The 13,358-nt window shown below is 45.4% G+C and overlaps 1 protein-coding gene across 1 annotated transcript; it reads right to left on the bottom strand.

Annotated features, from left to right (window-relative positions):
* Positions 1–1,004: 1,004 nt before the first annotated feature.
* Positions 1,005–2,123, bottom strand: LOC119739058 (uncharacterized protein K02A2.6-like). The gene is made up of 3 exons (XM_038213893.1): positions 2,111–2,123; positions 1,683–1,767; positions 1,005–1,587 (listed from the first exon to the last, which is right to left on the bottom strand). Exons 1-3 carry the CDS (start codon positions 2,121–2,123, stop codon positions 1,005–1,007), a joined length of 681 nt encoding a protein of 226 aa, XP_038069821.1.
* Positions 2,124–13,358: the final 11,235 nt, after the last annotated feature.

Raw genomic sequence — 13,358 nt, forward strand, 5'->3', positions numbered from 1 at the left:
CTAATGATGTTTCGGAGGTGATAGTTAGCCGATTGGCAGATAGACGTGACGTGATCACTCATCGACATGGTGTTGTCGAAAACAACACTGAGAATCCTGGATGAGTGCTATGCAGTTCTTGCATGATTCTTTCTCGCATCTCCTCATTGTCTGGGATGACGACTCGGTGGCCCCATAATATTATCTTCAACGGTCAGTTCTTCCTTCTTTTGTGTGAAAGGACTGAACTTGGGTGGCAGACCCTTGTCCTCCGGCCATCCATTTTGGATATGATGCTTTACTCTCGTCAAGAGGGCATCTTTCTGGGTGCATCTTTTCACCTCTTCAGCCTCCACTGGTCTTGTGTCGATATCAACAAGGTTGTTGATTCGGGCTGCTGGCTGCTCTTCAAGTTCTGCAAGATTGGGGTGTGACCACTCAGCTGCAGTCTCCTCTATTGGTAGACGTGACAATCCATCTGCATTCTGGTGTTTTCTACCTTCCCGGTGGACTATCTTGTAGTTGTAGGCTGACAATATCATATGCCAACGAGCAACTCTGGCAGAAGCCATTGGGCTGGCGGGCTTGTTGTCACCAAACAGACCAAGTAGTGGCTTGTGATCTGTGGTGATTGTGAATTGCGAATTGCCTTCCGTATAGCCATTTGTGGAACTTCTTCAAGCCGAAATGATCGACAGGCTTTCTTTTTCGTACTGGGCATAGTTTTGTTCGCTGGCTGTGAGAGTCCTTGAGGCGAAGGCTATGGAGCGTTCTTCCCCGTCTGGTCCTAGGTGACTGATAACTGCTCCAAGTCCGTAAGGGCTGGCGTCTGTCTGCAGTATTGTGTGTTACGACGTTATCACTCTGCAAGAGTTTCTTCGCACTTTTCGAATGCCTTCTGCTGTTCAGGTCCCCATTTGAAGCTTGGGTCGGGCTTTCCAGGATTGCTTTTCTTCTTTGATGCATACTCTGCCTTCAACAGTTGTGTGAGTGGCGCAATCTCCTGTGTCAAGTTGGGGATGAATTTAGTAACCTAGAAGTCCTAGGTAGGCTTGCAGCTGAGTTTGGTTTGTAGGTCTCTCTGCATTCTTGATGACGTCCAGTTTCTTCAGCAATGGACTTTTTCCGTCCTTGTTTAGACCATGTCCCAAATACTCGATGGAGGGCTGCAGGAATGTGCATTTTTCCTGCTTTACACGCAGTCCATTCTCTTCCAATCTGGACAACACAGCTTTTAAACTGGCCAGGTGCTCCTCGTCATTCTTGCCAGTAACGATGATGTCATCCAAGTACGGCCTGCACATTGGAATGTCTGCCAATAGAGATTCCATTGTCCTCTGGAATAGGGCTGGAGCACTAGCTATTCCAAACGGTAACCTTGTGTATTGGAATAGTCCTCTATGTGTGTTGATGGTGGTGTATTTCCGTGCTGACGGATCAAGTTCTATTTGGTGATAGGCATGGGACAAGTCTAGCTTGCTGTACTTCTGGCCTCCTTTTGCTGTTTGAAGAAGATCATCCAGAGTCGGTATCGGGTACTGCTCTAGCTTCAAGACTTTATTTGCAGTAAGCTTGCAGTTGCCACAAATTCTGACTTTACAGCAACTACTGGGCAGGCATAATCAGCGAATTACTTGGGCTCAATAATGCCTTTCTCGAGGAGATCATCTAAGGTAGCATCTATTTTGCTTTTCATTGCATACGGGACTGGGGCGGCTTTGTAGAAGTATGTCCCGTCCACGACCTCCTGAGGATACACCTTGGCTTGGTAGCCTTCCAATATACCAACTTTGGAGCAGTCAAAAACAGCATTATGTTGGCTGAGTAGCGACTCCAGATCGTTTTGCACCTTGTTGATGCTGAGGCTTGGCTTTTGAGTTTTCCCTTAGCTGCAGTGGCGTAGCCATGAATTTTACAGTGGGGGGGGGGGGGGGGGGGGCTGGAACATTTCATGGGGGGACGTCACGTAGGGGCGTCAATCGCTTCTCAAAAGTGGGGGGGGGGACATACCTTGATCAAAACTGATGCGAGCGCGAAGCCCTTACGGCGTGGGGGTTCGGGGCCCGCTTAAGGGCCCTGAAAAAAATTGGATTTTAGATGTTCTGTGGTGTGATCTGAACCAATTTCTTACCATTTTCCTCCATGCTTTAACTAATATTTTCTTAGCAAAAGATATTTATTTGAACATCGTTTTTGAGGTTGGAGTAATTGAATCAGCTATCGGTATTCTGAGCTATAGGTGTGGGGTTCGGGGCCCGCTTAAGGGCCCCGAAAAAAATTGGATTCTCGATGCTCTTTGGTGTGATCTGAGGCAATTTCTTACCACTTTAACCAATAATTATCTTAGCACAAAAGATAATAATTTAAACATAATTTTCGAGGTTTTCTAAGCTAAAGGCATAAGAAAATTTTTTGAACATTGTTTTCGAGGTTGGAGTCATTGAATTTGGAGTCATTGAAAAGTTTGTGCGTGGCCGATTCGCGTGATATCGCTGACTGAAACTGTGTGACCCACGGACCACCTGTCTATAATACGTGTTCCGTGGTGTGAGCGAGCAGTGCAGTGGGTGTTAATACGCATTTTAGATTATCATTATGCGCTATGTCACGCCGGTTGTCAGCTTACTGGTCCGCGGTCACCGGTCGAAGGGTCGTTTCTCAGTGGTCATCATGTGGATCATTCGCGACTATTTAGATTTAGATCAATGATAATTTTTTTAGAAACTCAAAATCTCAGTGGGGGGGCGACTGGGGGGGCGACAAGGTTTCATGGGGGGGCGGTCGCCCCCCCCCCCCACGCCCCCACGGTGGCTACGCCACTGCTTAGCTGGTAAACTCGCTGACTACAGAAGGATATGCTTGTATCCAATCTCTTCCCATCAGACTTGCTCCATGATCTACGACCAATAAGGGCATCTTCTATGGCTTCTTGTGAGACGAAATCTGCACATCTACTGATGCTTCTTCGAGTATGACAACAGTGTCACCTGTGTAGGAGTTAAGCTTGACATCAGTGAGCTGCATGGCAGTACCTTGGCTAAAGGCACTGGAAACAACTGTCCAGGGGCTGCCTGTGTCGACTTCCATCTTAATCTCCTTGCGATTAACCAAAAGTTTGGTTATGAAGGGATTTGGCCGGCTCAACTTATGGAGTGAACCCTCCTTTAAATGGCTGAGGTCTTCCGCTTTTGGGCTTGATTCCTCATCATCTCCTAGATAATGTGTGCTTTGGAGGCGGCGATAAGATTCCTGCTTCTGAAAAGCTTGCACTTTATCACACTGGCTCTTAGTATGTCCCACTTGAGAGCACCTGAAGCACTTCTCCTTCTGGAACGGGCAGGATGTAGGGGCTTGGCAGGCACCACAGCACCAACATCTTTTTCTTGGCTTGCTCACAGGACCGCTGGCTTCTCTGGTTGCCTGTGTTGGGGGCTTTTCTCGGTTTTTCTGCAGAGGGGGCGTCCCTTGCATTTTATGTACTACTGTGCCCGAGGGGCTATCGGGCTGGTTTCCGATGTTTCTTAGATTTTCTACATCCTTATTTGCAACTTCCATAGCCCTAGCTATTTGGAGGGCCTTTTCGAAAGTTAGTTTTGACTCACTCAGACTCACTGAGGAGCTTTCTCTGGGTAGCCGTGTCACGGCATCCTACTACTACTCTATCTCTTAGCATATTATCTAACTCCTTGAAGTTACATCCCTCACTAAGTTGTCTTAAGTTAGCAACAAACTGGGGAATAGTTTCATTGACTTTCTGAATACAAGTGTAAAACCTATATCTCTGAACAATCTCAGTAGGTTTTGGCGAGAAATGTGCCTTAAGCACGTCTTTGCATTCCTTGTACGTCTTCTCTGTGGGCTTTTTTGGCTGGACTAGAGCCCGTAGGGTATGGTACTTCTAACTACCTAAATTGGTTAAGAAAACCGACCTTTGCTTGTCATCATCAGTAATCTCATTGGCTTGTAGCCAAGCTTCCAAAAGCTCTACCCACTCATAAAAATTATAACCTGCTTCAAACTGCGGTACATTACCCAAATATTGCCTAGGTGTAGCCATCTCTGAATCACTGAAATTAGCTATACAGCTTATCAATGTGAGCAAAAGATACACCACTAACATCCACTTGTATTACACTACTTAAAAGTATGCATACCAAATACATTGAACCATAACAGTGCGCAACGCAAATGTACATGTGTGCTATCAACACAATATCACAGCAGTTTTGACACCTTAATATGGTTTCAAGATAAACACAAATGTCTGAACCGCAATGAAAAACAGTAATTAGCAATAACTACCATATATGCAAGGCCTTTTTTAACACAAGAACTCTGGCATAACATGCATTAATACTCTGTACGTACACATGTAGGTCAAACTATATGCATATCATCACATGACATTAGAAACAGCAAAACAATTTTTTTTTTTTTTTAAACCTACTTCAACATGTTCAAGTTCAAGTCTCTTGAAGGTGGATGCACTGTCCAGTTCCTTTAAATCAGTATTGGCGGCGGCGTTGATCAGTGTTCAACAGTTCAAAGGCTGTGGGCTTGCAGACAGGCAGTAAATATCCATCCTGGTTTAGACTGGCTCGGTATGGCCACGGCGAACATGCTGGCTTTCCTTGCGAATTGGGAATTTGTACTCGTGCGCGACGATACAAACGATGTTCCGTGTACGATAAAACAAAGTTAAAATTTCAATCGGGGCTTGCGGCGATCTTCCATATCAACAGTTATCAGCAGGGCTGGCAGAGATCGATGTGCATTTGCGATTTTTCACGGCAAGAACGCTGGTTGTCGATCCCAGTCTGACGTTAGCAATGTTCCATGGGCACCGCCATCTTGGATCTGTATCGTACGGCCTCGATCCCTGGCAGTACGCGTCCATCTCGTTGGCGATTTTCGTCTGGTCATCGACTCCCGCAAATCCTGTCTCGTTCTCGGCAGGTAGGCCTGGTTTGTAGCTGCAAACGACGGCATCCTCTGGTTCCTGGCCTGGACTAGAACGGCACGCCTGGATGCAGCTACCGGCTGCACTGTACATCGGCTCCATGGCGGGCTTGTAGTATTGCACGCACTACAACGGGCACGTACACGCACAGTAATGTGTGGGCGTTGGTGCTGTACAACCCCCACACGACTGGGAGGGGGTGGGGGGGGGGAGAGAGAGTCTACAGCGCTCATCTTACGAGTGAAGTGAAGCTTCGGGCAGTAATGTACAAGGAGGTGGAGCTGGATAGGATGCATGCGGAGTCGACAATGTGGAACGAGATCCACCATGCTTTACCATAAGCCCCGGTATTTTCAGTCATGCTGCTACTGGGGCTGATGTCTCCTGGAGGAACAGTTTGATGCACTGTTGGAGATTTCGTAGTCGTATGTCCGTTGGGAAAGCCGTGTTTGTTTTGAGATTGAGCATGGCCCCCAGGAACGTCGGTGTTTGTGTTGGGGTTAAGTGTGTTCAGGAACCCCAGACGTGTGATCAAGGACAATGTTTCTTGAAGGGCTCGGTAGGCTTCTGTCCTTGAATGGCCGACAATGAGCCAGTCGTCCAGGTACATAAAAATTCTGATGTTGTATTGAAAACGTAGGAATTCGTAATGCTGCGGGTGTATGGGTACATGTAGGTAAGTGTCTTTCAGATCGAGGGATGTAGCCCATGACGGAGTTGGAATCAAGTTGAGGATTGTTCAAAGAGAATCTATACGGAAACATTTGGGGCGGAAAAATCTGTTGAGTGGTTTCAGGTTCAAGATCGGTCGCCACGTTCCTGTGTTCCCTTTGGGTGTTAGGAAAAAGGTAGACAGGAAACTGGACGGTCCTCTTCCCGGTGGAACTATGCGAACTGCGTTTTTGGTAAGGAGGGATTTCATTTCCGTTTCCAAGGCTATGCGTTTGGCCGGCTCGGCTGGAACCTTGGTTTGACGAATTATGGTGTCCGATGGGGGGGGGGGGGGGGGGGGTTCCCCCATTTATTGCGTCTAGTGCTTTTATTTCTCGCAACATTGTTTACATTTTTAGAAAAACATACGTATTAATTACTTAATTACATTATATTACATTAATTAAAATAAGATGTTACAGAAACTTTTTCCAGAAGTTTTTTGTTTTTCTTCTGTAGTTTAGCTCTCCAATAAAGTTCTCGAATGAAAGTGTCAAAAGTGCTGATCCACTTATTGTCTTGATATGTCTTTAATCTTACTTTAAATATGGAATACATTGCTATTGTTATAATCAAATTTATTTCAAAATCGAAATCAAGGCTTGTTACTAAATTAAACATTTTTGGCAATTTAAAACAATGTTTTGTTATCGCTTGGTGATACTGAGCAAACTCATTCCAAAATTTTAATGTATGTACACATGTCACAAAACTATGAATGTTATCATCAATCTCGTTACATAAGCAACACAACGGACTATTCACAATTTTCCATTTATACAATAAGTTTTTAGTTGGTACTATGCGGTGTACAAATTTGTAATTAAAGTTTCTTAACTTAGCTTCTTTTATGTTAATAATTTTTTGTTTCCACACAGAATTCCACTGTATTTCTTCATTTAGTATATCTTCCCAGCGCTTGTGACTAACTGGCGTTTTACCCTTTTCATCAATTAAAACCTTGTATATTTCTTTAGTTGTAATATTTTCTAAACTGCTTAAAGCATCATTAACGTAGACTTGTCTTTCAAAGGGAGTTTTGTTTTTATTATTTGCTAGGGTTCTTAACCATTCTTTTGGTATGGCCTTCTGTAATGTGTACATTTCTGCTAACCAGTTATGTTTCTTAATTAGTTTGACTCAGTTGACAATTCACCATTTTCGGTCAGAAGGTCATTAACGTAAATGATGTTGGATTTAATCCAGTTGCTTAAATACAATGGCTTGTTTGGGAGGGGGGTGTTCATAAACTCTAGAATATAACCGAACTGGATCGTTTGAAGCACCCACCGATCGGAGACGGCCTGGGACCAGAACCCTGTAAAAGCTTGAAGGCGGCCGCCCACGGGTCAGTGTGGGGCCGCTGAAGCTCTAGAAAGTCATCGACCAACCCCCAGTGAACCGGGAGGCCGGTGGCTTTTCTGACCGGCCACTCTAGCGGTAGGGTTGGCCCGGCACTGGTTTGATGGGCGTGTCATAGTTCGTGATTGGTTGGAGGTACGACCACGAAAGGCCCTGGTTCAAAAAGATTTCGCAGGGCGATCAGCCGGTGGTTGGTAAGGCTTGGGCTTACAAGCTTTCGGCTGGTCCGGACCGGACTTCGATGTTGACTTGCGGAGATTAATCTTGTCCATTGCATCTATGCGTTTCGTCCATTGCCTCTTGGAATTTGCCAGCGAAAAGGTCCGGTCCCATGAGAGGGAGAGATTCTAGTCGTTTCTGGGTTCCTTCCAATGGGAGGAAAAGGGCGTCTAGAATGTTGCCTCGGCGGTAGGACGTTGTCAAAGTCGAGATTCATATGAATTGCTCTGGGGATTGTCACAGCTGATTCTGATTAAACATAACTTTTCTAACTATTTTAAGTTTCCACTGCAGGACCATGATTGTCGTTGTAAATTGTACAGTTAATCTTTTGTAATCCTAACTTAATCCTCTACACTGGCCAGTAGACTTTTGTTGTTCAGCCAGGGCTTGGTGCTGGAATTTAGTTGGCGTACTTGAGTGCTTTCCAGTATGCGGTAAATGTGGGTGTTGGCTGATATAAGATGGAGCAAAGTGGGTGTGTGTGAGTATTGCTATACATGCTGTTGTTGGGTTAGCACTGTGTTTTGGAGTGCATGCTGGCGTAGCCATTTTTGGCAGCTTGTGCCGTCCCTCGGCCATCAGCATAGAAGTTGCAGTTCTGTGAGGTTCTTGGGTATGGCTCGGACAAGCATAGGTCAGCGTGACAATTGGACAATCGTAAGTTACATTTCCTTTTGTTGTTTCTCCATTATTGCTTGAATTATTGGTTATTGAGTATTGGTTGTTGTTGCTTGAACAAGCCTTGAAATATGTGAATATGTTTTCTTTGGAGAAAATACTGGCATCGAGTTGGTTAATTATTTTAATTATAGATAGTCCTTATATGGATGTACCTGAAGTTGATGTACTTGTGATGTACTACCTGGCCCTATTAAGTGGTGAATTCTGAGGGTTGGTCCCATGACCGCCGACTTACAACGCCATGTCCCTCTGACTGGATTGGTCCATCTCTGACCTAGACGATGAGAGCGGGATACCTACCGCAGATGTGACAAGCCCTATCAGCAAAACTTCAACAGCATATTGATTTAGAATTGTATAATTTCTTAATAATACTTTTTGCACTTTGATCACCTGATATATTTACGTACATTTTGAGTGTACCATTTCACATATAAATTAATAATTTGATGCAACTATTTGCCTGGATATTAAGAGCATTATTTTATGCATATACTCTTGTGTATTGCTGCACAGGTGCTGTTGTTTGGATGTACATGTATAATTTGTGAATATTGTGTATGGATGTATGATGTAACCTGTGGTGTCCAGCTACATGTAGCAGTGTTCTTTGACTTAAAAGGAATGGAGATTGTTGAATTGGTTTAGTTTAATATTTGTGAGAAAACCCCAGGAATTGTCATTCTATGTGATTTTGATTGAATCGTTGAATTGGATATTGACTTGTAGGTTTTGAATCGGAAAGTTTTAAGCAGCCAGTGATGTTTAGGTGAACACAGAACGGATTGTTAATAGTGTGGATTTATGGATTGAATTGTTAATAGTGTGGATTTATTATCCGGGTTGTTCATAGTGCAGATTTATTGATTGAATTGTTAATAGTGTGGATTTATTGCTAGGCACGTACATATAGATACTGGATGCTGATACTGACCGTAGATATTTGATTGTAGATATTGAATTGGAAGTTTGAATCGGTCAGTTGTATTTGCTGTGAACAACGGAAAGTAGATTGCTAGATATTTTAAACAGTAAATTTTCTTACCTGCTATAATTCCATTGCATAAACTGAATTGATATTTTGAGGTGGTTTTATATGTACCTATAAGCTGACTATTAATACGATTTCATAACGAAGATTTCCCCTTGACATTTCTGAACGTACGATGTTGATGTTGTGTAAATTTGTCAAATAAATTTGTAAGAGTAATTTGTAAATATAAAGGATATAGTTCATTTGTCTTATTGTGAGAGTCCCGGCAAATGTGACAGGGATAGACGAAGGGAGTCGTCTAAGCACCGAAAAGCTACGGAGAGCATATCGACAGGAATTGTGGTTTTGTCCTAGCAGCCCCTGACAAGATATTCGAACAGTAGAAGCATGAAGGACGTAGCTCGCATTCCAAATCTGGAGGCATAGTCGGCTTTCTTGAGAATTGTCTCCAGTTTGTTCTGGATAGGATCGGCAAACAGATTGCGAGATGAACTAGATGCACTTCTGTCTGCGGCCAACTTATCTTTGAAAGAGTCCAGAACTTGTGACACAGTCAAGTAGCCTTCAAAATCTTTCGGGGATAGCGGAAATACGCATTGGCCCGATAATCAAAGGCTTTCCAGTCTTTGCGGTTGATGATGTTCTGGATGTGCTTTATGCAAAACTGGTCAAGCGGAAGAGCAGAAAGGCGTTAAATGTCCCGCTGGTTCATCCAATGCTGTGCGCTGTTTGAAGGAATGTTTCGGAGCGAGATCTGGTTCCGGCATAGTCGACTCTGGTAGGCCCAAAAAGCAGATCATATCACGTTGGACAAGCCGAAAATGGGTTTCCAGTGGGGAGAGGTGTCGAGTATTGATGACATCTTCACCCTCGTCATCGGAACCATGGTCTGATCGAGAAGGATGCAGCGAACCCTTTGCCAAAGACCCAGCATGTACCTCAGTGTCCTTGCGCTGGTGATGATCCACAGGACCGGGTACCAGATCACCATCCGAGTCAGAAAAATGAGCGGATGGATGAATGGAAATGGCCGGGGGCGAATCAGGAGGACGACTCACAGTGTGTGGAAGATGTAACTGATCGCGGTGAATCTGGCCGGGTTCATGTGTAGTTGACGGGGCAACATTGGGGGCGAAATCGGGAGAGAGTTGTCTCGCGGCCGAATCGCGCTGATGTGACCGTTCAGCACCCATGCGTGTTGATGGAGCGATGTAGGGGGCGACTTGACTCATTCCTGGTGCGTGTTCACCTTGTGGGGCGAGTTGACCCGCGTAGGGGGCGAACTGTCCCGCAAGTGGGGCGAGTTGTCCCGCCGAAAAACCCGCCGCTGATATGGCTGAAACGGAGGCCGAAAATGCCTGGAAGGCTTGGAAAAAGTCGGCCGTGGAGACTGATCCCACGTGCTTACGGCGTTTGGCCCAGTATTGGGATCGGTCTGAGGAAGACTCCGATTCTGACCAGTAAAGACGTCTTTTACGGTGAGACTTCCCGTTCTTGGCCTGGCGACCGCGTTGTTCTCCCGAAGATGGTTCAGAAATAGGCGGTGGCGCAGGTATTCCGGAACAGCGGAAAAACTCTGAAGTTAAAGATAAACTCGGAGGCCGCTGTAGTTCTCCCAACGGCGGGCCGAATCCTGGCGGGCCGGTGGTGGTTAGAGCCGACTCGACTCGTGAAGCGGAGCTAGCCGGGGGGCCATCACCTGTGGGGGACCCATGGGCTATCTCCGGTCGCCCGGTCATGCCGGGCGTGTCGGAAGCCTTGGACACGGAGCTCGATATGGCTTGTCCAGAGGCCTTGGAGGGCAATTTTGCGAGGGGGGTGCCCCGCTTGCCCTTGCAGCTTACTGCCGAGGTTCGGCTCTTATTTCCCCGTAGAACGCGGCCGGTGGAGCGGGCTGAATGTAGCCCGTTTCCCGGCCTTTGGGGTCACCATCACCCGTTTCCGAGTGACGGGGTGAAATCTACAGGCGGAGGGGGGTGCCTCCAGCAGATTTACGGTCGAGGTGAGGTCCAGGGGAGGGGGGGGGGGTGCCTCCCGACCTTGTGCCTCTAGAGAGGCCGGCGGTCCCGTGGAAATTCCCTCCACGGGTCCTGTCGGGCCCTTAGCCGTTCTCCTTTCCATTACAATCAACGTAAAAAATTGAATGAAAATATGTTCTTACGGAGATCGAAACTCAAACAAATGAAGATACACAGATTGAAGACAAACTCTACTGTATTAAATTCAAAGAAATAATCTCAAGCGGACGTAGGATGGTGAAGAAAACCCGAGATTTTTCCGCCGGTGAAGAAACAATCTTTCACCATCCGACGCCAAGAGAGAAGAGGAAGCTAAGATGGCGGCCGGGCCACGGGGCACAGTGGGTATCCTATTGTGTGAACTCTTAGCGGATGTATTGCGCCCTCTGGGGAAATATGCGTAGGTAGTGGCTCTACGGGTAAGATGAGCGCTGTAGACTCTTGTAATAATCTGCTGATCTCTCCACTCGCATCCTCTTCCTCGGCCGCTGATTCTCCATGTCCTCTTGAAAATCTTCCTCAGCAGCTGCCCACAGATTATCATCATCCGAGTCGCCGTCGTCCGCTTGAGAATCTTGCTCAGCCGGTACCTTCGAATCATCTTAAAAGTCGTCATTACCGTACCCATACTGATACGGCAAGTCTTCTTCATCATCTTAGTTGCAATGTAAAGTCAGCTCATACAGCCAATTAAGAGCAAAAGCCGATTGATCAGCGTTGAGTTCAACGGTGTCCAGGATGATACCGAGCTCTTTGTAAGTTTGACAGTTTTGTATTTCTCAGTATACATGTTTGATGACGTTCAGCTTACTCAGTGTTACGCGGTGCTGTAGCTCTATACGACTTTATACTATTCCTCAAGGGTGCATAAATGACCAAATGATCGGTAGTCTGACACTTACTTTTTTTACGTATAACTATGACTCACTTGTAAAATTGTTCATTACTTCAGGACCACACAGAGTGGTCACTAAATCCCTTCCAGCCACCTGTTGTTCTAGGGATTAACTACTTCTGGTGGCATGTGGAGCGCACATGGGCCCTGCCACTTACAGTCCCTTTGTCCAACGATTATCTAACACAACAGCTGTTCACTGACCACCGTTACATTGTACAACTCATAGCAATACGTTCGTAAACTATGCTGTATTGAAATTATATACATGTATTTTGCCCATACATTAGGGCAATCTTTCCTTACATTAGGTCAAACTGTATTCGGTTTCTTACCCTATCCTATTCCAAATTCATTTCCGTCCATACACCAGGTCAAACTTGGCCCAAATATCTTACCCCCCATAGTTTAATATTCATATCATACTCCATACATATTCATGTGACCTTTGCATATTTTTAAAGAAAAGGTCAAACATGACGAAGAAGTCTACCTTCACTACCGCTGCTGACGCAACGGGCATGTCTCCGACAGCGGCGTAGCCAGGGTTCTCATCCTAGGGGGCCTATGGGATGGCTCAAGGTTACAATGGAGGGGCTCAAAGGTAGACCGGTTATTTTTACCGGACACCCGCCCTCTGTAAAATCAAATGGGGGGGGGGGGGGGGACGGACTGGACACCAAAAAAGGGACTGTTGCTAAAAAAAATTACGTACAAAATCGCGGAAGAAAGGCACTTTGTGTTCTTCCAGCTAATCATGGTAACTGATATGCCTGCGCTTTTCTACGGACGCCAGGTTTCAGTGGAGGGGTAGCCATGCCGCTGGTCTCCGAGTGAGAATGCATGTTATGCAATGTTGTACTGATGTTTGTCATCGCTCCTGTTTGTCGTGGCTCAGATTATTGTGGCTGACGACACTTCTCTCGCCTCTACAAAGCTTACCAGTTTTTAAATGACTAATAGTTATTGATACTTATAACTCCTCTGACAGTCTGACCTTTATTGTTCATACTAATGTAGTGAGACATCTTTTACGAGGCACCGTACAATTGGCACACAGCCCAGAAAAATGTATATAAACGCCTGTACTCAGTGCGTGAACGCGCAAATATCAGCCCTTTTTTGCCTGCACACCAAAGTGTGAGTATTATGTGTATAGATTTGTGCTTAAAAACCAACATTTTAGTTTAAAATGAGCGACATTTGTATTTTCTGTACATTCTAGTGTCATAATGCAAGTTCTCTGCTACCGCTGGGCTAGGTTTTAGTGTATTTCATGTTGACAAAAGCAGTGATTTTGGGGTGAATTAGTCATCGTAATCTCAAAGTTTTAATCACCTTGTACATCGTGTAAGTCCCATGTTGATTTATTGCAATATGGCTGTTTCATGTCAGGTGCAATTTGGAAGGCCGAGTTCACAACACAGCCATACACTGGCCAGCCGTTCGGGGAACCTGGGAATCTTGTGAACAACTTCATCCCTTAAAAATTCATTAAAAGTCCATTTGTCCGTGAAAAGAATCTTTAAAAGATGT

Source organism: Patiria miniata, unplaced genomic scaffold (genome assembly GCF_015706575.1).
Source record: "Patiria miniata isolate m_02_andy unplaced genomic scaffold, ASM1570657v1 HiC_scaffold_30, whole genome shotgun sequence".
NCBI lineage: Eukaryota > Metazoa > Echinodermata > Asteroidea > Valvatida > Asterinidae > Patiria > Patiria miniata.